We start from the raw sequence: 25,430 nt of genomic DNA on the forward strand, positions 1-25,430 counted from the left end.
CCCCCTGCATGGTATTTCTTGGTAAACTATTTCCCATAGTTCATCCTATAAATTCTCTTTGAATGTTACAACTAGATAATCAATTGAGATGCTACTAAATAGTAACCACTTTTCCCCTTCCTTGCTAAATCTTATTGATTTGAATGCTTTAATGTTGCTATTCGGCCATATGGTGGGATAAACAGTTTATTATTAGGCTAACAACTGTTTGCTGAAAAAAGTTTGATTACAAATAAATTATCAATTCCTGTTGTATTAGCTCTGTCTTTGCTAGGTATGTTGCTATGGGGAGTGAACTAAAACTGGGTATCAGCACTTACACATGCCCTCAACCGATACAGGATGAATTACTGTTAAAATCTCCATAAACAGTGACTTTCCAGTGATCTGCGCAACATCTTATTAGTGTTATCTTCAGCTGCCTGATGAAGTTTAAAACATTTGCTATTGATGTATGTACACTACCGGAAATGTTTTCCAAGTTTAATCTTATTAGTGTTATCTTCAGCTGCCTGATGAAGTTTAAAACATTTTGCTATTGATGTATGTACACTACCGGAAATGTTTTCCAAGTTTATTACTGAAGTGTAGATCTGAGACAGCTGTTCAATACACTACCCATTAAAATCTATGGATTGGGCTTTATTCCATCTTTTGTATGTATAATCAATTCTCCTTTCCTTTCATTGTGCCAATACTGATGTAAATGCTAATAACTTTATATCTATCTTTGTCAATCTATTCCATTTCCATAGCTTGCAAATGATGTTCAATTATTCATATCACATCTGTAGAAATAACTTAAGACTTTTTGATTTATTGTAGCGACATAAGATGCTTATCTTCCTCATTTGATACGATTCTTATGTTTTTACTGTAATGTCTAAATTTTGTATGATAGTCATACAGTGAAATGTCCATGCTGCTGTTTTTTTGTTCCTTCCTTGACTGCTGCAACTGTGTGTATATTTATCCATTGTTCAAAAGTATTAATGCTGAATAAGGGCTTGTGAAAGTGCTGGAAATGACAGGGATTGGGCAGACTGCTTAATGCCTCAGATACACAGTGAGTGCTTTCCTATACTCTTTCCACTATTTATTACTAAATTGTTCATCAGTATTTCACAGTCTGCATCACTTGGTTTTCTTTCCCACAATTTCCAACCATGTGAAAATTATAGTTACTAACTGTATAACATACATTTTATGCAACTAGCATTTTGTGTCACCTGCAGGATCTCTGGAGCTGCATATGCTGCACTACCACAGAAAGTTCGGCTGAGCACTCGTCGGTTATTCTCATCCGTGCAGCACCGAGCGAAACCAAAGTCTGTGAGTTTTACACACTCGTTAGATGCAAGTAGAATGTTCTCACACTTGACATCACGATGGCTGATGTCCTGGGAGTGGAGGTAGTCCACTGCAGAAACAATCTGGCTGTACACAACAGCAGTCTCGTCAATAACTTTCCAACAAGAAGTCAAAAGAACTCATCATATGTAAAAATTATGCATGATAATAAAAGTAAAATAAGGTGTTTAATGATTGTTCCACAAATCTCACAACTGTTTAATGAATTTAATTTAACTCTACTTACAAAACACTTAATGTGGTTATTATGGATACTATGGGCCAACAAATATGTTTTAAATAAACTTAAAATTTGGAACAATTCTCAAAAAATTAAGTTAAACTTTGACAGGAACTCTCAAGAAATTGAGGGTCCAAGAATAAGCAACATATGATTCAGCATCATATGTGACTCATGGAAATACTTTGGTAAATGAAACAAAAGGTTCAATATGTCCTCTTTAAATCCACAGATTTATTCTTCTACATGGTCAACTTCCCACTCAATATCGCTTCTCCCAATACTGGGCTAGATACATGAAGCTTTCTTGAAATAACTTCAAATCCCTTTTGTGTGTGTTTGCTTGTGGAAAAGAAGCAATAGTAAAAAAATCAGTTTAGTTGCATTCACACATTATGTAAGTTGTACGCTGTATATCATAAAAATCAAAGGGTCACATTTTTCTCAACAAGACTCTCTTGGAAAATATACGGCAATGCCTCTTATAGCCACACCTGGATATCTTTGGAGGTAAGTATTCAACACTACTTCTACCCATTGCTATTACCGGCCATGGGATGTTATCCGATATTCTTCACTAGCTACCATTCTCATGCCATTGCCACAGTCAGAATGTTTTTCATTGATAAATTTGTTTACTGTTGGGAACTGGTGGAGTGAGAGGGTGATAAATCTGTTTTAGCATTGCAGAAAACACCTTTCACTATCCTCAGAGAATATGTTTTTTTTGTCACCTTATTACATGTCATTCTAGGCATGCTGTGGGACCATCCTTATGGCTATTAAGGACACAAGAGAAAGCATCCTATGGGACTCGATCCAACCTAATCTAGTGGTCTGTGGTCAGGGACTTACATATCTTGTTTGAGAGCTGGTGACTTTCTGCTGATGGTAGGTGTTTACCAGCCATCCACTGGAAATAAATTTGAGAAAAGTTGTGGCAAGAAGCAGCCTTAAAAATGAAGTGTTTCAACAGTCGCAGGAAATCACCAATGAGAATGTCTGCATTCTGCTCCTGAGGCTGACTGGCTGAAAGGCCTGAGTGTTTAAATATTGTTCCAGAATTTTTGCTGATAAGCGGGATCCAGGAGTCAGCCTACAGCTCTCCTAAGTGTTGGGGCCAAGTCATGGGCCCTCTGGATCCAAGGAGTTGTGTTAACATTTCTCAAGCCATGAGTTGGCGATTCTTTATCTTCCAACATGTTGTTCTTTCAACACAGAAAGGTATTTACATGTTCTGTTCCACTCTGGTAAGCTGTGCATTATAACAGATCTGCATCACAATATTGGCAACAGACTGTTTGCTTTACACAGTTAAGAACAATGGCCTGAATATCATTTCTCGATATAACATAGCACCAAATGAAGTTGGCTGCTGAGAAAAATAGCTTTATTGCAAAATTTGTTTGGATTGAGGTTCGTGATAATCTAGCTCACTTTACTGCTGTTTTTGCAATGGTGTTTACATCATTAATTTTACGTTCAACCATTGTGCCTTTACAGTATGTTTGGATTTTAATGCATTTAAATAAAATTTTCGTGTATGTTTTAGTGATTAACCAACTCAGATACACCAGTATGCTTATCCTCTCACCTGAGTATCCTTCCAGCTTCCACCACTAAGCGCAATGCAGATCAGGATTTCCTAAATGGGGTGCTACAATTTTCATTGTGTAGTGTACTCCTCTGCAGTGTATATACAGGGTGTTTGGGGAGGAAAGGTCAATATTTTACACGGTGACACTATAAGTAATTCTGAACAAAAAATTACATATGAACATAGATCTGCAAATGCTTCGTTTGGATGGTATGGGTATTGAAGGGAACATTAATTCTGCAAAACTGACGTGCACAATGTGAACGTGTATGCAAAACAACTGGACCATAACGTGATTTTCATGAAAACAATGTTGCAGAGATGTACAATTATGTTACACATTTATACATAATGTTTACCTTATTTTGCATTTAGTGCATAATGCAGTACAACATGCATGTTACATATATTCAGTTGAAAAAGACGTACCACGTCTTTTAGAAACGGCTTTAACACTTATCGTACAGATGTTGTACAGTTCACAGAACAGGTTCGAATATCCCGCCATGAACGTCAATGTACTTTTGCGCTCTAGCGATAAAATGTGTTGCTTGTTCAGTTTCCTGTGGTTGGTTCCTAACCATTTCAGCAGCATCCGTGATGAGACGAAGCAGTTCATCTCGTGTATTTTTTGTGCACCTCTGACTTCATCCAATCCCATAAACAGAAATCTAAAGGTGTAAGGTCAGATGATATTGTATGCCATTTAATAGCACTGCCACGGCCAATCCAGCGATTAGGGTAGGTGCAGTTAAGAAGGTCCCTCACACATAAGGTAACAGGTGGAGGGGCACAGTAATGTTGAAAGAACATTCCATGTTGCTTGGCTAACGGAAAGTCTTCCGATAGTCCCACTAATGAATTTTCCAAAAAATGTAGGTACCTCTCTCCCATCAATCTCTGACTGATGATAAATGGACCTATCAAAAGGTTACCGATCATGCCGCACCAAACTTTTATGGCAAAACGAACTTGGAAATTGCTATCCACTGAAGTGTGTGTATTTTCCTGTGACCATCAATGATTATTGCATGTTTTGTTTATTCCATGTAATGAAAACTGGGTTCTGTCAGTGAATAATATGTAAGGCAGCAAATTACTATTCCCAATTACCCAGTGACGGAATTGAAGTCGTTGGGCATTGTTGCCAACGAGGAAATTTCGGACACGCTGTGTGGGAAATGGATACAGGTTTTTCGCATGTAAGGTTACCCGTACTAGTGTCTGTAGGACATTCACACGCAGGGACATTCTTCATATGCTCGTACTGGACTTCATTCATTCACCACTTGTGATAATTTCTTCTTGTTTATGCAAAGTTTATTGACGTGCACGCTCAAACGAAAGATGTCTACTTGGAAGAGAGCCTGCCGCACGCAAAGTGATAACACTTTGGTAAACACTCTGCAATCAGATAATCGTAGAGTCGAAAAGCGCCTCTGGATTCTTCTCTTCCAGCGGTAGCACTGCCGTCGCAGAAGCCATAAATATACACCATATCTGCGTATTCCTCATTACTGTAGATGTGTGACATTGTTAGCAGTGCTTGTACGAACACAGTTAACACCATACACTACACAGCTAACCGATCCAACGCCAGTACACCACACAATGAGGCTTACATGGCACAACTGCACAAAAAATGGGTGATTGTACTATGTACTATGTACGTCACATGACTATAATACATGGTAGGTTGCTTAGCGTAAACATGGCAGATACCTGTGCTTTGTTTGCAAGAAAATTATGTTACACTTCAGCTGTGTTGCGTATATGTTCACGTTGAGCACATCAGTTTTGCAGAATTAAAGTTCCTTTCAATACCCATACCTCCCTAATGAAGCATTTGCGGACCTACGTTCATATAACAGTTTTTGTTCAGAATTACTTATACTATTTCCTATTTAAAATATTGACCTTTCCTGCCCAAACACCCTGTATATACGGGTGTGTGCGTGCGCGCGCATGTGTGTGTGTGTGTGTGTGTGTGTGTGTGTGTGTGTGTGGTGTCAGAAAATTTTGTCCAATGGTCTTAGCCCTACAATTTTATCATGCAATACATGTTACTTTTTAACTTGAGCTGTAATAACTTTTTTACTATTTCGGTAAGTTTGAACAAGTCTGGACACGATACACCAAGCAGTTCAGCAGCTCTACTTATTGGCATTTGTGCATTGGTAGAGAACTGGATCAGTGGTTACCAGTCTTTATTTTAACATTAAAGCCTGCATAAAAACTTGACGGAAATGCGTTGAAACATAGTAGGGGAGAGTTAGGTTAACTGGACAGGTCAGGTCTTTGCTTTACATTCTAGTATAAGTTGTTTTCTGTGTCCTCCACCTAATGAGTCCAGAAACTCCTCAAGTCTTAACAATTTAGGCAGTTGGCAAGCAACAAGTGGCTTTGTTTCCTTGCTAAGATCAGAATTTTTTTCCTACTCATTCCATTTATTACCTGTTACTTCAACAAGACTTTGGAGATACCAAATACACCATAACAATTGTAAGTGTTAACTCTTTACAGCAGTTGTTTTGTATTTGAGTACGCCTAGTCAAGCACTTGTTTTAGTGGTTTATAAAGGAAAAATGTGTGGTTAGGTTAATTGGACAAGAAGGCAGTTAGGTTATGTGGGCTGGTGCAGTTAACCACATTATAATAATTTACTGTTTTATTTTGCAGATATTTTTAATTTAAAAAACTCCACCATACTACTTAGTAACAACGATGAAACATTTGGAGAAGCAGATTTTATGTGTTCACCTGTGACAGACCAGCCTTTTGAGACATCTGAGAATGAATTAGTAGTTCCAGGAAATACGGTTCTACTACTGTTCCAAGTGCATTCAGTCCGTTTCTTCTGCGTCTGCTATTGAACTAGTTCCTTCGAGATCTAATATGCCTGCTGATATTATTATAAAAGTTCCTTTAAAGGCTTACATCGAAGATTTGAAGACATAATTTATATCAATGTTGATTTGCATGAACACAGCCTTTGCTAAGACTGATTTTACTCAAAACTTCAATCAGTTATATCTGGTGTATCAAGGGCTAACAACTAAATGCTATTGCAATCCACTTTTACAATGTTTTGACGTTAAAATTACGTTACTTTAACGCAGTTTTACTGATTTCGCTACTCAGAGTAGTCAACGTCACAAGTTAGGTTAAATGGTTACTTTGCAAATGAGTAAATTCGTTCAGATTTCACATTAACTGAGTGTAATACAGAGCCTTTGTGAACCTCATTGTAAAGACAACTTTTAAACCAGAATTCCCATAAAATTTAATGCAGGCCAGCGTTAAAAACTGCGGTCCAGTTAACATAACTCCCCCTGATACAAACATACTGTAAATAGGCACTGTTATTCAAATCAAAGTTAGTGAAACTGATATAAAAAACGATCACAGAAACGGCATTAAGTTAGCTAGACTATCATTAACCTTAATATCCACAAATAACTATTGGACTTCGGGAGTATTCCATCGCTGCAGCCAGTTACATTCTTGTTTTAATTTGTTTTGTTATTCATTTCTTTCATTACGCTTTACGGGAAATGATACCCATTGTCAAGTGCCTTTTTTTGTATATTACAGCATTTATGCATGATGTTTTCAACGTGTGCCATCATACACGAAAAATGCACTTGAAAACGAGAATTACTGCCCAAAATGCGTCGTGGAAGAAATAAATAAAAAATTTGTGCCTAGCAGCAGCTAAAGTTATTTTGTAAACAAACTCATTGCTTTTACAATCACGGGCTTTCACGAACCATTTCTAATAGACAAACTAAAACTGGAATTACGTCAAATGTGTTCTTCAAATGTTCAGATATACATACAATTATTTTATGTGATCGCATTATCTTTCAACTGTATAAAATTATCGTTACTACTGCATACTCGAGACAGAGAGGGCTTTAGGGTGGTTTGTTACCTGAAGTAGAGGCGCGCCTTTGGTTCCGACAGAGGACCGCGACGTGCACGAATGTGCTCCAGCAAGTCCCCCTTCTCACACAGTTCCATGAAGATGAAGATCTGCGAGCCGAAACCTACTACGTCGAAGATCTGGACTATGTGGGGATGCGTCACAGCGCGCAGTACTTCCAATTCTCGAGGGAGGAAGCGAGCTACGAAGTCCTTTGGCGCCTGTGTAATTAACAGACCGAGACTCACATATCGCACTACACGACACATCCAACTTCTATGCAACCCGATACACTTCTATTCCATTATGTGTATACGACCACATTTTTATTTAAACTTACACTAATTATTATTAATTATATTTACTTCAATACATAGAAATTACTTTAATATATTCTTTGTCCTGTCTGTGTAAAATAATTTGCATAATTGTTTGAAATGTGAACAGGTCCCACGTTTATCATCTTTAGCCAAACTGGATTGGAGTAATTTGGATAAAGCTCTGTGAACTGTCGCAAGGAACTACCACAATCGAAGGAAAATTAAAACGTTTAGTAATAATATTTGTTAAAAATCTTCAAGATATAAATTTTGGAACAGAAAGCATGTGTATTTAATGAAACGAATCGTAAATACTACGGTATGTTTATGTTATGCGTAACTTCGTAAGTTCGTATATGTCTTTCGTAACTGTTAAGTTAATCACAATATTGTGCCTAATACTGTTGACATTGTTGTAATGATATATATATCTGGCAGTGGCTGTGACAGCATGGCAGTGTTGCCTTTCTAGCGACAAAGTCGCTAGAACTAGCGGATTTTATGAACTTTTAGCGGGAAAAATTGTGGCTTTAGCGGGAAAAAAATTTTAGCGACTTTTTAGGCAGTCAAGCCTAAGTTACCTTTTAAATCTTTTGCATATGAGTCGGTGTTAAAACTCGGTCACTTTCGGCGATGGCGATGGACATCCTCAGTGTTGTGCTAATTTTCTCTTCCCTAATTCCCCTTGTGGAGGCGGAAAATAAAAGATTACTCTATGGAGAAAAACTCAACGCATGCATATTGTACCGCAAAATACTTTTACACCACCAGTATGCGCTAGAGACTTTAATTAACTCTTCGTTTATACGCGCTTAATGTAGTCAATTGCGATTCAAAAAAAAATGGTTCTGAGCACTATGGGACTTAACTTCTGGGGTCATCAGTCCCCTAGAACTTAGAACTACTTAATTCTAACTAACCTAAGGACATCATATACATCCATGCCCGAGGCAGGATGCGAACCTGCGACCGTAGCGGTCACGCGGTTTCAAACTGAAGCGCTTCTTTTTTTAAAAAAAAATCTCATTTTGTTCGCTTCATCTGGTCAGGGCGGACGTCGTAAGACATCCATTTATGTTCGTTTTTGATCGATTGACTCAGTTTTTTTATTACAGAGGGCGCGTAACCCTCTGACCGAACACGCTGAGCTACCGTGCCGGCTATGCTTAGAACCGCACGGCTACACCGGCCGGCCGATTGCGATTCAAAACGCTTCCTTGCTGTCATGAACTTTCTTACGATCTGCTAATTTTAACATTTTTCTCGGAAACTGATACACAGCTATCTTAATTATGTACAAAAAGATCCACATACTTCCTTAATCTAGAGCAAAAATGCACAGCCGTGTTTACTTTTCTTTTTTAATGAAACTGAAGTATGAAACCAAATACTAGTATATTAATAGGTACAGATTGGAAAAGTTGTCAACTGACAAGCTTATTTGTATCCGCGAAACGGTCAGCCATTTACACAGTTGTAACATAATGAAAAGATGATAATGAGATTTTTGCCAGTCTCGGTAAGTGTCAAAGTTCTGATGCCAAACGAGTGAATAGAAAATGTCAATATTTTCTCGCAAGCCAAAATGTAAGTACGTTAAAATGGGCATTTTTTAAAATTCCTATAACAATTATTCACAGTCCTCACAGCATTCTTTCTAAATCGAAAAAGTGATAGTTTTGAACGCTGCTGCAATTTATAGTGCCATAAGAAGTTCGAAATACGACCGCATTTTTATTTTGAATGTACTTTCTGCACTTCACTTACAAAAAGCACAATCGTTTCACAGCGTTTATACAAACAGCCGCTTGGCAGCACTGCAGTAGCGAACCTGCAGAAAAACTGTAGGAGCTTCGTGACTCAACAATGAGTGAGAACAAGAATACTGTATTGGAACTGGAATGTTGGAATGTCACATTCATTTTAGTTGTATCGATGTGTTGCGGTGTCGTTAGTTCTTGCAGTTGTTTACAAATTATCGGTTTTGATTGTGTAACGATAGTAGTTGTGTGGAATTAATGCAGTTATAAAAAAATCATGGAAGTGACGCCTAAAAGAAAGGTCTACAGCCAGAGCTATTGAAAAGAGTGGGAAAACTGCATGGAGTGCAAACATTGGTTGAAGCCTGTGCCAGGTAACTCAACTAAAGCCTATTGTAGCTATTGTCAGTCTGAAATGTATGTAAAAATTAACGATTTGAAAAAGCATTTGGAAACCAAAAAATATAGAGCAAAATATGAACTAATTTCTCAAAATAAGCAACTGACATTTTCTGCTGAACCAGTGAAAACTTGTAATTCATGTGCAAGAGCTGAGTGTACGTTAGCGTTGTACATTGCTGAACATAGCTCAATTTCCAACATTGATCACTTGACTGACGTGTGTAAAAAATGCTTTAAGGATTCGAAATCAATAAACGACACGAAATAACATAGAACCAAATGTACGGAGCTAATAAATTGTATTCTAGCACCTCATTTCAAAAAGGAACTTATAAGTGACATAGGTGACCAAAAATATAGTTTATTATTATAGATGCATCATCAGATGTAAGCATCAGGAAATATCTCGGGATCGTCGTAAGATATTTCAGTATAAATAAAAAAGTAGTGTCTGCGTTTTTAGCTTTGCAGCCCCTGGAGAGTTCTGATGCCTTGGAATGGTATAGGAACTTTTACAGTGTTTAAAAGCTGAGGGCCTCAAACTACAAAATTTAATTGCAATAGGAATCGATAATGCAGCTGTTATGACTGGTTCCAGCCACAACGTGTATACAATTCTGAAAACGCAACACAGTCTTCCACATCTCATTTTGATACCTTGTGTATGTCACTCATTACAGTTGGCAGAGCCCTGGCGGAGGTTCGAGTCCTGCCTCGGGCATGTGTGTGTGTGTGTGTGTGTGTGTGTGTGTGTGTGTGTGTGTGTGTGTGTGTTTGCCATTAGGATAATTTAGGTTAAGTAGTGTGTAAGCTCAGGGACTGATGACCTTAGCAGTTAAGTTCCATAAGATTTTACACAGATTTGAACAGTTGGCAGTAACGCACGCATCAGAAACCACTTTGCCACGAAACATAGAGTTTCTGGTCCGTGAAACCTACACCTGGTTCCCACACTCGTCAAAGCGCCATTTTGAGTATAAAAATATTTTTGAGCTAATTAATTGCGGTGATGCACCGTTAAAAATACCGAACGTGTGACACACGATGGCTATCTATCGAATCGGCTGTAGCAAGAATTTTATCCCAGTGGGACGAATTAAAATTGAATTTTAAGACTGCTAAAGATCAATCGTTCACAGCGGAGATGTTTTGCAATATGTATTCAGATGAACAGAATCGACTCTGTATGTACCTTTTGGAAACAATTTTTGGTGAGGTGCAACAGACAATCAAAATCTTTGAGAGTGAAAAAGCAAACCCTGTAAAACTATGAAGTTGTTTGATTGCTTTGCTACGTTCAGTCTGCCAAAGAATTCTGTTGCTGACAGCAGCAACAACCGACCAAGATTACATAGATCTCAAAATAAGAAATCACCTTAATCCCGTCCCCTACCTCGGATATCTTTTTGAGTCACATGTGCAGAAGCTTCCAGTAAATCATAATGTTAGCATTGCAGGAATAAAAAAAATCTGTGTATTGATTTTAACATAAAGTTAGGAGAAGAAATCCAAAAAAAGACTTCAAGCCAACTAAAAAGCTTTAGAAAAAATGACACTCTTGAGTGAGGAAGAAACTTTCAAACAATCAAAAAAACACGTCATTAACTAATCTTGTAAAGGAAATGGGATACCCTGACGAAAAAATTGACAAAATATTGCAGCAGTGACAAACTATTCACTTCAATGATTGGAATGCGCTAAACGGGGACACTATTACCTTTTGGGCTAAAGTAGCCGAATATAAAAATGCGATTGGAATAAACACCTTCAAGGATTTAAGTGATTTCGCTATTGCTATTCTGTCTTTACCACATTCAAACGCCAAAGTAGAAAGGATGTTTAGCTCCATGAATACTGTGAAAAATAAGCTTCGGAACAGACATTCTGATCAAACTGCAAATTCTCTTCTTCTCATCAGAAAGCAACTCAAGATTAAAAACATGAGTTGCTCGACTTACGATCTCCCAGAAGTTGTTATTAACCAAGTCGGCAAAGGAAGACCAAGAGAAACTGGAGAGGTTTCAACTTCTTCTTCAGTTCACGCAATTGATGAACCTGGAGACCTCTTACATGATTTTGAAATTTAGGTAAAAGCATTCAGCTAATAATTATATTTTCTTTCATGAAAGTGCACCGTAATATATACATCGTGACAGGTTGCACCAAAAGTCGAATCGAAGTTACTCATCATTTCGAGCAACTTCTGCTATGGGACCAGCCGTGAAATCGCAAAAAAATAGCTATTCAATATTTTTTTTAGTGGCATTGGTCTTTCTATTTGAAACAGCCGATTTTTTCCGCGATTTCAGGGTTTGTCTCATGATAAAAAGTTGGAGTTATGAGTAGTTACATTATTTGGGCTTTCAATGTAACACGTTCAAAATGTCACAGTGTATGTATTTTATTTTATTAATAATCTCATGCACATAGTTACAACTACAGAATTTTAATAGCTAAAAGCATACTTTACATTTTGTCTTTTCAGATCGGAAGCTTGAGACACGAATAATTTCGATTGAGTGGAACATTTAATGGCTTCGTTTACAAATTTAATTTTTTTCATATTTTTCTAACTGTGCATACATTAGACTAATTTTGCTGTTGAAAATAATAAACTTTCAGTACCATTTATCAATAAATTAATGTGATTTGTAGTGTTTCATACCAAGCTCTAAAATATTGCTGGAATAAAAGCAAAATAGGACCATTAAAAATATGTTGTAGGCGTTGTAGTACATTATTGTCTGGCAATACCAAAGAGCTGAAAATAAATATAATAATTCCCCCCCCCCCCCCCCCCCCCCCCGCCCGCCGACGTATCTTTACCCTTAAGAAAGTTTAGCGACATCAAGCAGATTTTTAGTGACCGTTATTTTACATATCTAGCGGATTTTTTAACACCGGCTAGCGACTTTACATATTATGCAACAGCAACTCTGCAGCATGGCAGTGGTATTATAAGAGTAGCAGCGTTAATTGTTGGAGTCTGAGACTGGCTGCGCACGGCAGTATTATGGTAGTCGAATGTAAATTTTTGGAACTCAGGAATTTTACAAGAATCAGAAAAGTAGAACGTTAATTTTCGACCAGTTAAGCATAAATAATTAGTTCTAATAATTAGTAATACCCTGTGAATTGCAAATATGCTTTGATCTTAAGCCCAAGCACACGTAGTCAATAAAATGGAACCTTTGAATTTGATTAATTTATTCTCATGACGTGTACGAGAATACATTGTTGTAATTGCAACAGTATTACGTAAAGCATCAACATTTTTTAAGTTATTAGCTTATTTCTTTTTTTACTTTTCCCTCGCTTTAATACACCAGACCTTGAAACTACTAGTCAGATTAAAATTGTTAGCCTGACAAGGATTCCAACCTGGACCTTTGCCACTATGGGTATTTCGTTACAATTGAACCGCACCTTAAAGGCAGGTTCTGGGAAAAGGTAAACGATACTGTGAAAAGAAATCTCAGCATAAAAACTCCATATTCCCTCTACGTGATCAAAAATCGTTTCATTCCAGACTGATGCCATGGATGTTGTGTTTGAACAAGTGCGAGGATGGTGAGTGTGGTCAACCAACAAAAAGTTTCGGAACATAATCCCAGAGGACCTGAAACATAAACTTGTGCAATTACTTGTTCTATCAAACCTCATTCTTGCGACGTAATCCCATATGGTGCGCCCAGTGCGAAAACTGGTGCCTAGAGGGTCATCAAAGGACTTCCCTGGTTGAATACACCACTCTTCCCATCCGATCACCAAAACTATGCAACATCGGGCGTGGCCGATGCACGGCTGGGTAATTGTGTGAGTACGCCATGCACTGTAGGCAACTTTCCCATTGCCTTTCTGGTAAAGAGGAGGAGCGGTGGAGGCATAGAGTTCCTGATCACCAGACCTTGCATCAACGTGCTGGATTAAATTCAGAGCCTCTTGGCAGTCCCTCATGGTGTGAGGGCAAGTTACACTGTTGATGGTGACCCGTCTGCCGAATGGGAACGTTAATCTCGGCTATTCCAGAGGAGTCGGCACTGGATTTCACCCTCTAACTTTTCTCATTATCATCAACCAACACATACATGACACTACGCTACATACACACTCACTAGAGCCATCTACATATAACATATGCACTTAACACACTTCACATAGGAAAGGTGGCAGTGTGCACGAAGGACAGGAAAAACGGTTCCCATTAGGTGGTTGACCTTGCCCTTTGGGGTCTCACCGCTAATGGGTCTTCCAGCTGACCATGCCATCCGACTTTAATTCTTTTTACTAGCTGGTCTAATCTAACCTTGAATGCTTGTGTGCGATAAATCTGCAGTATTTGTCTTTTTTCCAAGTCAGTGCTTCATACACCCAATTTTGTTTGGTTGAGTGCAGACAAGTTACGTGACTACCATACGCTATGGCTATTTTATTGGCTTCTCAGTGCACATGCAGCCAATACCTCGCATCAGAGATTAAATACCTTTCATCTCATCGTAATCAAAACGCAAGGTTACTTGCCTAATATCTTAGCTGTAACCATCCATAAAACAAAAACGCCCACAAACTCTTTTCTTTGTAGCCGTCTACCTTTTGGAACCCAGTGCAGAAATCGATGCATTGTTGCTTTTAAGATGGAGCACATCAGCCATCCAGATTACCTTGTTTTCAGCTATCCTCTTCAACTGTGCTTTATCAGATTTCTTTTTCCTTCCTTCTTCCATCCTTTTTCTCATGTCCTCTGTTGCTGGCAACCTTCCTGTAATTTTTATTTATTGCTGTTCTTCTCATGAACAAAACCGTACGCTGTATTTTTGCTGCGCTATACCGATTTCCAACTAAATAGTGCATTTTTAAAATTAGATTACATGTTTCAATCACTTCGAATTATCTTCAGATCTCAGTAGTTGCGTCGGAACCGGTCTTGTGTACTCAGAACACACTCTGATATGTGTTTCTGAATAAACGAGACAGGTTGCCGACGCAACTACGTAGATCTGAAGATGACCCAAAGTGATCGAAACATGTCATCTAATTAAAAACGCGCAGTTGTGACGGAACAATAAATAAGAATTATCTCAATTATCTAAACAGTTGCTGATTCTCTCAGGTGATTATGCCGACTATAGTGCAATTGCTGAATGTTGTATTCCTCGTTAGATACAGTTTGTAGCATGTTTATCGTAATTAATGTGATGTAAAGTATGAAGAATGCTTGGTTAGACGTTAGAGAGGGCCACGTGGCCCTTATCTTGCCAGGTTAAAAAAAATTGACAGCTTGTGATTTTTCTCCTCTGTTAATGTGCAGTTAATATCAGGCGACAGTCCACGGCCATATGTAAGTAATTATTTCCAGATCTACACTCCTGTAAATGGAAAAAAGAACACGTTGACACCGGTGTGTCAGACCCACCATACTTGCTCCGGACACTGCGAGAGGGCTGTACAAGCAATGATCACACTCACGGCACAGCGGACACACCAGAAACCGCGGTGTTGGCCGTCGAATGGCGCTAGCTGCGCAGCATTTGTGCACCGCCGCCGTCAGTGTCAGCCAGTTTGCGTGTCATACGGAGCTCCATCGCAGTCTTTAACACTGGTAGCATGCCGCGACAGCGTGGATGTGAACCGTATGTGCAGTTGACGGACTTTGAGCGAGGGCGTATAGTGGGCAAGTGGGAGGCCGGGTGGACGTACCGCCGAATTGCTCAACACGTGGGGCATGAGGTCTCCACAGTACATCGATGTTGTCGCCAGTGGTCGGCGGAAGGTGCACGTGCCCGTCGACCTGGGACCGGACCGCAGCGACGCACGGATGCACGCCAAGACCGTAGGATCCTACGCAGTGCCGTAGGGGACCGCACCGCCACTTCCCAGCAAATTAGGGACACTGTTGCTCCTGGGGTATCGGCGAGGACCATTCGCAACCGTCTCCATGAAGCTGGGCTACAGTCCCGCACACCGTTAGGCCGTCTTCCGCTCACGCCCCAACATCGTGCAGCCCGCCTCCAGTGGTGTCGCGACAGGCGTGAATGGAGGGACGAATGGAGACGTGTCGTCTTCAACGATGAGAGTCGCTTCTGCCTTGGTGCCAATGATGGTCGTATGCGTGTTTGGCGCCGTGCAGGTGAGCGCCACAATCAGGACTGCATACGACCGAGGCACACAGGGCCAACACCCGGCATCATGGTGTGGGGAGCGATCTCCTACACTGGCCGTACACCTCTGGTGATCGTCGAGGGGACACTGAATAGTGCACGGTACTTCCAAACCGTCATCGAACCCATCGTTCTACCATTCCTAGACCGGCAAGGGAACTTGCTGTTCCAACAGGACAATGCACGTCCGCATGTATCCCGTGCCACCCAACGTGCTCTAGAAGGTGTAAGTCAACTACCCTGGCCAGCAAGATCTCCGGATCTGTCCCCCATTGAGCATGTTTGGGACTGGATGAAGCGTCGTCTCACGCGGTCTGCACGTCCAGCACGAACGCTGGTCCAACTGAGGCGCCAGGTGGAAATGGCATGGCAAGCCGTTCCAGAGGACTACATCCAGCATCTCTACGATCGTCTCCATGGGAGAATAGCAGCCTGCATTGCTGCGAAAGGTGGATATACACTGTACTAGTGCCGACATTGTGTATGCTCTGTTTCCTGTGTCTATGTGCCTGTGGTTCTGTCAGTGTGATCATGTGATGTATCTGACCCCAGGAATGTGTCAATAAAGTTTCCCCTTCCTGGGACAATGAATTCACGGTGTTCTTATTTCAGTTTCCAGGAGTGTATGTCCATATAACAAATTTTTCCTCCCATACCATCGAAACCCGGAGCTTTGCCTGATTTAACTTTCTTCAGGGCATTGGTAACCTCCTCGATGCGAATATCTGATGAATATTCTGAGTCCATTGCACGGGTCCTTTAACATATATAGAGGCGGGGTTCCAGAAAAAACATAAAGTAGCTGCAGCATTCATAGACCTAACAGCAGCCTATGATACAGTTTGGAAACAGGGGCTCATGTACAAATTAATCTGTGCCGTCCCCTGCAAGAAGATAACCAACCTCATTGCTGATATGTTGTCAAATAGAACCTTCCAAGTAATAATGGAGAATGAGAGAAGTAAACAGATGAAACTCAATAATGGACTCCCACAAGGTTCTGTCCTTGCGCCCCTTCTTTTCAGCCTTTACGTCGCTGACATGCCTGCAACCAGATCGCGCAAATTTGGTTATGCTGACGACTGGGCTCTAGCAACAGCCCACAGAAATATAGAAACTGCCGAAGATATCCTTACGAGTGACCTAGGGATTCTCAGCAAGTACTTTAGAAAATGGAGGCAACAACCTAGTGCTACAAAGACGGAAGTATCTGCCTTCCATTTGAACAACAAAATGGCCAACGGAGAACTACAAGTCTATCTAGACGGGAAATTACTAAATCACTACAAACACCCAAAGTACCTTGGGGTTACCCTAGATAGGACACTAACATTCAAAGAACGGCTGACGAAAACTGCAGCGAAACTTAAAACACGCAACAACATATTGCAGGAGCTCTGTGGCACCACTTGGGGCTCCACAGCATCTACCTTAAGATCATCAGCACTTGGCTTGGTGTATCCAGTGGCAGAATACTGTGCCCCAGTGTGGCTCAACACCAAACACACACACATGGTAGATATCCAACGTAATGCAACACTGCGTATTATATGAGGCACAATCAGGCCAACTCCTACAGTGTGGCTGCCCGTTCTCAGTGACATAGCCCCTCCTAACCTGCGCCGAGAACACGCTCTGGTTAGAGAATTTCAAAAAATCGTGACCAACCCTCAGTTACAAGTCCATGAAGATACTCACGACATCCGAGGAAACCGACTCCGGTCTAGGCACCCTCCACTAAAGATCGCACAGGCTCTGCACCTAACCAACTTTAAAATAAATGACCGATGGAAAGAGGAATGGGAGAGCAGAACAGCAATAAACTGCCACAGTATGCCATGCATCTTTAGTAAACCAAAAGGATTTGATTGCCCTCGCAAAGTTTGGTCAACTCTTAATCGCATCAGAACCAACTGTGGGAGATGCGCCGACTCCTTACACAGATGGGGTAAACTTCCTTCGGCCACTTGCGGCTGTGGCGCTGAGAGACAGACGGTCAAACACATCGTGCAGGAATGCCCACTAAGGGCATATGAGGGTGACCCACAGGATTTCCTAATGGCGACCCAAGAGGCAATCGACTATTTTTTATCTAAGCTGGACGTCTGCTTGTGATTGCTCTTCTGTGAGTGTAAATTTACAATTGGCGGTGTCCTTATATACAAACTGTTATTTATTGCTCTGTTTATACATATGTGATTCTTTTTTTTAATCGTGTTGTTTCTGTAATTTTTATTGTGATGTTATGAGCCATACGCTAAATAAATAAATAAATCCTCCTATACGTGAGAAATGTGTCCCTGAAAGTTTAGCTACGTTTTTTGCTACAGTACGTTGCTTTCTTTTGTCATCGACATGGCATGACAGTCGTCTAAAATCCCTATTAGTGAGGACTTTTTCACGATCTCTCCTCTTAAGAGACTAAGCTACATGGCTATGAGTGGTACCCCACATTTTGGACAGTCCGTGTTGGTACACTAACGAATCGGGAAACTTTCTTTCACCAGGGAATCGTATATTTCTGAAACAATACTCCACTCAACGATATTACCCAGGAAATGAAAATAACATTCTGTAACGAATAATCTACTGACGAAAGCCATGGATTTTTTAATTTAATTAAATTAATTTTTTTCCTACTGTTGAGCGCACTTCCTGGCTGATTAAAACAGTGTGCCGGACTGAGACTCAAACTCGGGAACTTTGCGTTTCGCGGGAATGTGCTCTACCATCTGAGCTACCCGAGCACGATTCACGACCCCTTCTCACAGCTTCAAGTCTGTCACTACCTCGTCTCCTACTTTCAAAACTTCACAGAAGCTCTTCTGGTTCGCAGAAGAGCTTCTGTAAAGTTTGGAAGGCAGGAGACGAGGTAGTGACAGACTTGAAGCTGTGAGAAGGGGTCGTGAGTCGTGCTCGGGTAGCTCAGAGAATTTGCCCGCGAAATACAAAGGTCCTGAGTTCGAGTCTCGCTCTGGAACACAGTTTTAATCTGCCAGGAAGTTTCATATCAGCGCATACTCCACTGCAGAGTAAAATCTGATTTTTACAACCTGTTCGGCAACATGAAATCAATGCAAAAGCCTCCAATTTTTTTTAAGTGACCGAGAACTGCTGTTTCTGAAATAAATAGTAATAACTTAGAAAACTAAAAGCCGTAAATAGGTTTTAATAGTCTGCACTAACAAACTTCGAAACTTTACTTCTACTACAGAAAAGTTTTAAATTGATAACAGATTATAGGACCCGTTCTTCTATGCCATGGGTCTTTGTAACAAAAAAAGATTACTATTGTTTATGATTCACAAATTTCGACGCAGAACATGTTGTTTGCAAGAAAAAGGAAACAGTTTTACTACGTTTCTGTAATGTCGTGAAGATACTTAAAGAAGGAGAATATAAAAAATTATGCCTTATATCTATGTATGGAGATTTATCAACATATTTTTTCACTAGCTGTTGTGGACGGTGTAGGTAGAGTTCATTATAACAGTCACATACTCTGTTGCTACTTGCGGCTGCGATTTATTTATGTCAGGTTCTTCTCATTTATTTCACCCAGCCGTGTGAGTAAGCAGGAGACAATGCAACAATGGACGGCTGATAGCAGAAAGCAGCAGTTTAAACTTATGAAAAGCCAGTCCATGAATGAAATTCTTTCCTCTTACATGATCCTCTTCACATTAAAACACCATAAATTCAACTTACATAAAACGTTTCTTTTTCATCTTTTTTCACTCTTCTTTCCATAGACTTCACCGAAAGTACAGATGTCTTGAATTATTTTGGCCACCAATTGTGAATATCAAAAATGTCTGCTGTATGTACCATTTTAACAGTAAGTTAGTTGTTCTAGTTCGAAGCTACTAATAATTCACACAGGTAATAGATTCTGGCTGGAGTGTAACTCTTCCTCTTTATAACACCAAAAGCACGATCACACGGCATGAAAGATTGCCTACGCACGGGAAAATAACGCTGTACATTTTGTAATCTGCAAATAGTGATGAGGGTTTGGAAAAATCTAACAACAATGTTACTTTTGTTCTGACTGCGACATGCATAGGAAACTATACACTTAAAAAAAAGAAAAAAGAAAGAAATTGAATCACCCCGATTCCCAGAACTCCTACAGATAGGCGTTGACTGTGGATATTGTATCACAGACACAGTCCCTTTGACCGACCAGAGATGTCACTAAACCCGCCCAAAGATGTAAACAAGCATGCACGAGAAGCGTCTATTAGACGGAGAGGGTCCGACAGCCGATCACTTCCAGCCATTCCACCTGGAAGGAGATACACGGCTCGTGTTGTCTGTAGTTCAACCATGCCTAGACGGTCAATACCGCGGTTCGATAGCGTCCGCATTGATACTTTGTGCCAGGAAGGGCTATCAATAAGGGAAGTGTCCAGGCATCTCGGAGTCAACCAAAGCGATGTTGTTCGGACATGGAGGAGATACAGAGAGACAGGAATTGTCGATAACATGTCTCGCTTAGGCTACTCAAGGCTACTCCTGCAGTGGATGACCGCTACCTATGGATTATGGCTCGGAGGAACCCTGACAGCAACGCTGTCATGTTGAACAATGCTTTTCGTGCAGCCACAGGACGTCGTGTTACGACTCAAACTGTGCACAATAGGCTGCATGATGCGCAGCTTCACTCCCGACGTCTATGGCGAAGTCCATCTTTGCAACCACGACACCATGCAGCACGGTACAGATGGGGCCAACAACATGTCGAACGGACCGCTCAGGATTGGCATCACGTTCTCTTCTCCGATGAGTGTCGCATGTGCCTTCAACCAGACAATCGTCGAATACGTATTTGGAGGCAACCCGGTCAGGCTGAACGCCTTAGGCACACCGTCCAGCGAGTGCAGCAAGGTGGAGGCTCCCTGCTGTTTTGGGGTAGCATTATGTGGGGCCGACGTACGCCGCTGGTGGTCATGGAAGGCGCCGTGACAGCTGCACGATACGTGAATGTTATCCTCCGACCGATAGTGCAACCATATCGGCAGCATATTGGAGATCCGTTTGTCTTCGTGGACGACAATTCGCGCCCCCATCGTGCACATCTCGTGAATGACTTCCTTCAGGATAACGACATCGCTCGACTAGAGTGGCCAGCATGTTCTCCAGACATGAACCCTATCGAACATGCCTGGGATAGATTGAAAAGGGCAGTCTATGGACGACGTGACCCACCAACCACTCGGAGGGATCTACGCCGAACCTCCGTTGAGGATAGGGACAATCTGGACCAACAGTGTCTTGATGAACTTGTGGATAGTATACTACGACGAATACAGGCATACATCAATGCAAGAGGACGTGCTACCGAGTATTAGAGGTATTGGAGTGTACAGCAATCTGGACCACCACCGCTGAAGGTCTCGCTGTATGTATGGCTTTCATGAGTAATAAAAAGGGCGGAAATGATGTTTCTGTTGATCTCTATTCCAATTTCCCATACAGGTTCGGGAACTCTGGGAACCGAAGTGATGCAAAACTTTTTTGATGTGTGTATATGTTGGCACTTGGTAGAACTTGTTAACTCACCATTAATGTCGCCTAAGATAAAACAGCAAACTTAATCCAGACATTTCTTAGCCTCCCTCGCATGATATATCTAAAATTTTGCCGTACTGCCTCTCATGTTGTGAATTTAACTACATTAATGATGAGATGCCTGCATAGAACGCTTCCTCTGCTGATATCTCACGCACACATTTAGGGTAGAAACAGCACCTCTCCGTTGTAAGTGTCGTTTCCAAACTGAACTGAAGTTTTACATCCAGTCTGTAGGCCAGTGATATATGGTAGACATGTTCTTTCTACATAAAACTGCAGGCATTGCTTCTATGAGAAAATATAAGTAACTCATATAGTATCAATAAATAGAGAAGTTCTGTTTCTGCAATAAACGATTCACACTGCCAAGAAGTACGTCACCTATGGCAGAGACATGACCACATTCTATCAGTGCTACACCACACATAGCTCTCCAACATGAACAGTGTTCTCTTTTGTAGGAGCATGATAATACTATGTAGTTAAGTTAGGCGCGCGGTCTGAGGCGCCCTTGCCACGATTCGCGCGGCTCCCCGGGGCGGAGGTTCGAGTCCTCCCTCGGGCATGGGTGTGTGTGTCGTCCTTAGCGTAAGTTAGTTTAAGTAGTGTGTAAGCCTAGGGACCAATGACCTAAGCAGTTTGGCCCTTTACCACAAATTTCCAAAAATTACTACGTAGCTAGAACTGGAATGCTGAAGCCTTGTATGATGGTAAGCCAAAGAGTGACTGAGCAAGCATTTTTTTCTAATTTATTACAACAATTGTACAACAGTTACAATTACATCATCTGTCATTATAGTCACCCTGATTTTGACGCATTTGATCCATCATTGCACAAACTTTCCAATACTCTCGGAAAAAAATAGTTTTTTGGACGAGCAGCACACCACATAGGCCCTGCTTCCTCACCGCTTCACCAAAGTTCACTTGTTAAAGTCTTTCTTCAATACATACGTTATACAATTCACAATTACTACCTTCGCCCACTGCGATCTTCAGACCTTTTACACGCAGAGAAACAGTGGTGTGACAAGCTAAATTCAGTTAGCTGTAGCTAAATCTAAATCATTACTCTTTATACATTTTATGTGATTTTAAATATGGATTTTATTTCCACGTGTTGCATGTCAGTTTATGATTTATTGTCAGACGCTTATTTTGCTATATGAAATATTTTTAATGAATAACTATGCATATTTCATTTTAAATATTGACCATACAGTTCTTTAGCATTACTGCCCTGTATTGAGTACAGTTAATTCTATAAATGCAGAATGTCCCCAGGCCATCACCAGCACTTACTATGTACCTAGATGTGTAGTTGCTGACGTTAATACTTACATCAGAATTTTTTGTGGAAAGTATGACTGATTTGCATGGCTGTTAGACACGTTATTGTTTTTACTGTTATTTCTTCTGTATTCCTTGGCCTTTTGTACATTTAGTTTCAACTAATTGAAGCTGGTTTGCCAAAAAAAAAGTTCAAATGTGTGTGAAATCTTATGGGACTTAACTGTTAAGGTCATCAGTCCCTAAGGTTACACACTACTTAACCTAAGTTATCCTAAGGACAAACACACACACACACACACACACACACGCGAGGGAGGACTCGAACCTCCGCCGGGACCAGCCGCACAGTCCATGACTGCAGCGCCCGAGACCGCTCGGCTAACCCCGCGCGGCAGTTGGTTTGTCACGCTGTTGTTTTTCTGTTTGTAACAGTTCTGAATATGGCAGTAGCCGAAACCGGTAATTGTAAATTATATACCCTTTGTGACTAAGACGGATCTTTACAAGTACAGTGCTATAACATGATGAGGATTTATTTATAAACTTTATACGTCTTCTACTGATAAACTTTAGCGGAGCTCAATCGACGGCCTCTGAAGCCATTTAAGTTGGACCAGACGCACGAAAACTCGATGGGGAGAAATCAGAACTGTCTGCATGAAGCTTCAGCTCCTCGAAATGCTTATTCTAAAGCTTTTGAAAGGTTTGGATAGTCATGTGTGGACGCCATTTGTCAATAGATCTCGACAATTGCTTCGAAATGAAAGCCTCGATTAGTGGCAAAGCATATCTCTGTAATGTCCTATATTACACGTACATTTGCTGTACACAATGTAATCTTACAGGATCAAATAAAATTCAATTCAATTCAAAATATTGACTGTTTACGGTTGATGCCTTTTCCAGGTAATGTTCCAGAACTCGCCGTTGCGGACCCAAAAAAATCTGTTAACGTCACTTTTCCTGTAGCGAGTTGAGTCTTAATTTCTTTTTGACTACATATCTGGGGTATTTCCATCCCATGCCCTGCCATTTTGTTCAAATGGCTCTGAGCACTATGGGACTTAACATCTGAGGTCATCAGTCTCCTACACTTAAAACTACTTAAACCTAACTAACCTAAGGACATCACACACACCCATGCCCGAGGCAGGACTCGAACCTGTGACCGTAACAGCAGCGCGGTTCCGGACTGAAGCGCCTAGAACCGCTCGTCCACAACGGCCGTCTGACATTTTGTCACTAACTCAAAGTGGTGAACCCATGTTCCGTCTCCAGTGATGATTCGTTTCAAAAACATTGCCCTTTCATTAGCACGACCGACAGATTCTCTTGCGATTGCACCTAGTTTCTGGATTCATGTTGCACAGACTTAATGAAAGTTGAGTCTGTTATGGATGATGTCCATAAGCAGAATCATCACTATAATTCACTTAAGGTTTGGCATTCCATCAACAGTCACTTGTTGGCTTCCAAAAGAAAATTACAGAGTTGCTCAGTTTTAGCATCAGCAGTGGATAAGACTGGATTTGATGTTCTTTCCTTGTCTGTCAAGCCAATCTGACTGCTTTTGGTTTCTTCACACTTCCCCCCTCCCCTCCCAGTCTTCTGTGCTGGTAGTCTTCTGTGGACTGCAGGCACTAGCACACCTTCGGACCACAAATAAACGCCACGCACGATTAGCTGAGCGTTCTAAGGTGCTGCAGGCATGGACTGTGCGGCTGGTCCCGGCGGAGGTTCGAGTCCTCCCTTCGGCATGGGTGTGTGTGTTTGTCCGTAGGATAATTTAGGTTAAGTAGTGTGTAAGCTTAGGGACTGATGACCTTAGCAGTTAAGTCCCATACGGTTTCACAGACATTTGAACATTTTTTTGACAAATAAACGGACCGCTGAACTTCGCTCATCACTCGTCCTAATGGAGAGTGGAGCAGCTATGTTCACTTCACGAAAGCACGAAGCGAACAGAGTGACAACTCTGAAACTTGCCACAAGCGATGAGAACAATAAGCTGTACTGGCAGCCAAAGACGATTAGAGCAGAAGTGTAGATAGTAAGTGACTCACCCCCACAGTTTGACTCGTCGCCGGCAGAGAGACGTACCTGGCGACAGTCCAGCTGCTTGCAGGCGCACCGCAGGGGTCTGCCCCTGGGCCTGCGAAACCAAGCGGTGCGCACCTTGCTGTACGAGCCGCCGCCGATGGTGCGACCCAGCCGGAAGCCGCGCTGCTGCAGCACCTTCTGCAGTTCCTGAGGACACCCACCCGTGTTCAGAAGCTGTACCAGGCTGGCGGCTTTGTTTCATCAAAACACTTTTCTGAAATTCCAATGTTTCTTCAAGCTGAAATTCCAAAAAATACAATATAGCACAGGTCATACCAATATTCAAGAAAGCAAGTGGGAGAAACCCATTGAATTACAGACCCGTATCACCGACTTCAATTTGCAGTAGGATTTTGGAGAGTATACTGTACTCTAACATCATGAATGTCCTTGAAGAAAATGACTTATTGATACACAAGCAACATAGATTCAGAAAATATCGTTCTTGTGCAACACAGCTAGCTCTTTATTCCCAGGAAGTAATGAGTGTCGTCGACATTAGTCGTCATTTAGTAATTGCAAAAGAGTTATGGAGATAATAGATAAACTCCAGTGGAATACCCTGCAGGAGAGACGCTCAGAAGCTCGGTACAGGCTTTTGTTGAAGTTTCGAGAACATACCTTCATTGAGGAGTCAAGCAGTATATTGCTCCCTCCGACGTATATCTCGCGAAGAGACCACGAGGATAAAATCAGAGAGATTAGAG

General features: G+C 41.1%; 1 protein-coding gene across 1 annotated transcript in view; it reads right to left on the reverse strand.

Moving 5' to 3' along the window:
* The window catches only part of LOC126355361 (testis-specific serine/threonine-protein kinase 3-like), a 72,199-nt gene that overhangs the window by 29,954 nt on the left and 16,815 nt on the right, over nucleotides 1–25,430 (reverse strand). Inside the window, exons 2-4 of the mRNA XM_050005655.1 lie at nucleotides 24,724–24,870; nucleotides 7,123–7,334; nucleotides 1,230–1,437 (exon numbers count right to left, since the gene is read on the reverse strand). Of these exons, the coding sequence (XP_049861612.1) occupies nucleotides 1,230–1,437; nucleotides 7,123–7,334; nucleotides 24,724–24,870 (567 nt within the window). The remainder of the gene's footprint in view (nucleotides 1–1,229; nucleotides 1,438–7,122; nucleotides 7,335–24,723; nucleotides 24,871–25,430) is intronic.

This window comes from Schistocerca gregaria, chromosome 3 (assembly GCF_023897955.1).
Source record: "Schistocerca gregaria isolate iqSchGreg1 chromosome 3, iqSchGreg1.2, whole genome shotgun sequence".
Taxonomy (NCBI): domain Eukaryota; kingdom Metazoa; phylum Arthropoda; class Insecta; order Orthoptera; family Acrididae; genus Schistocerca; species Schistocerca gregaria.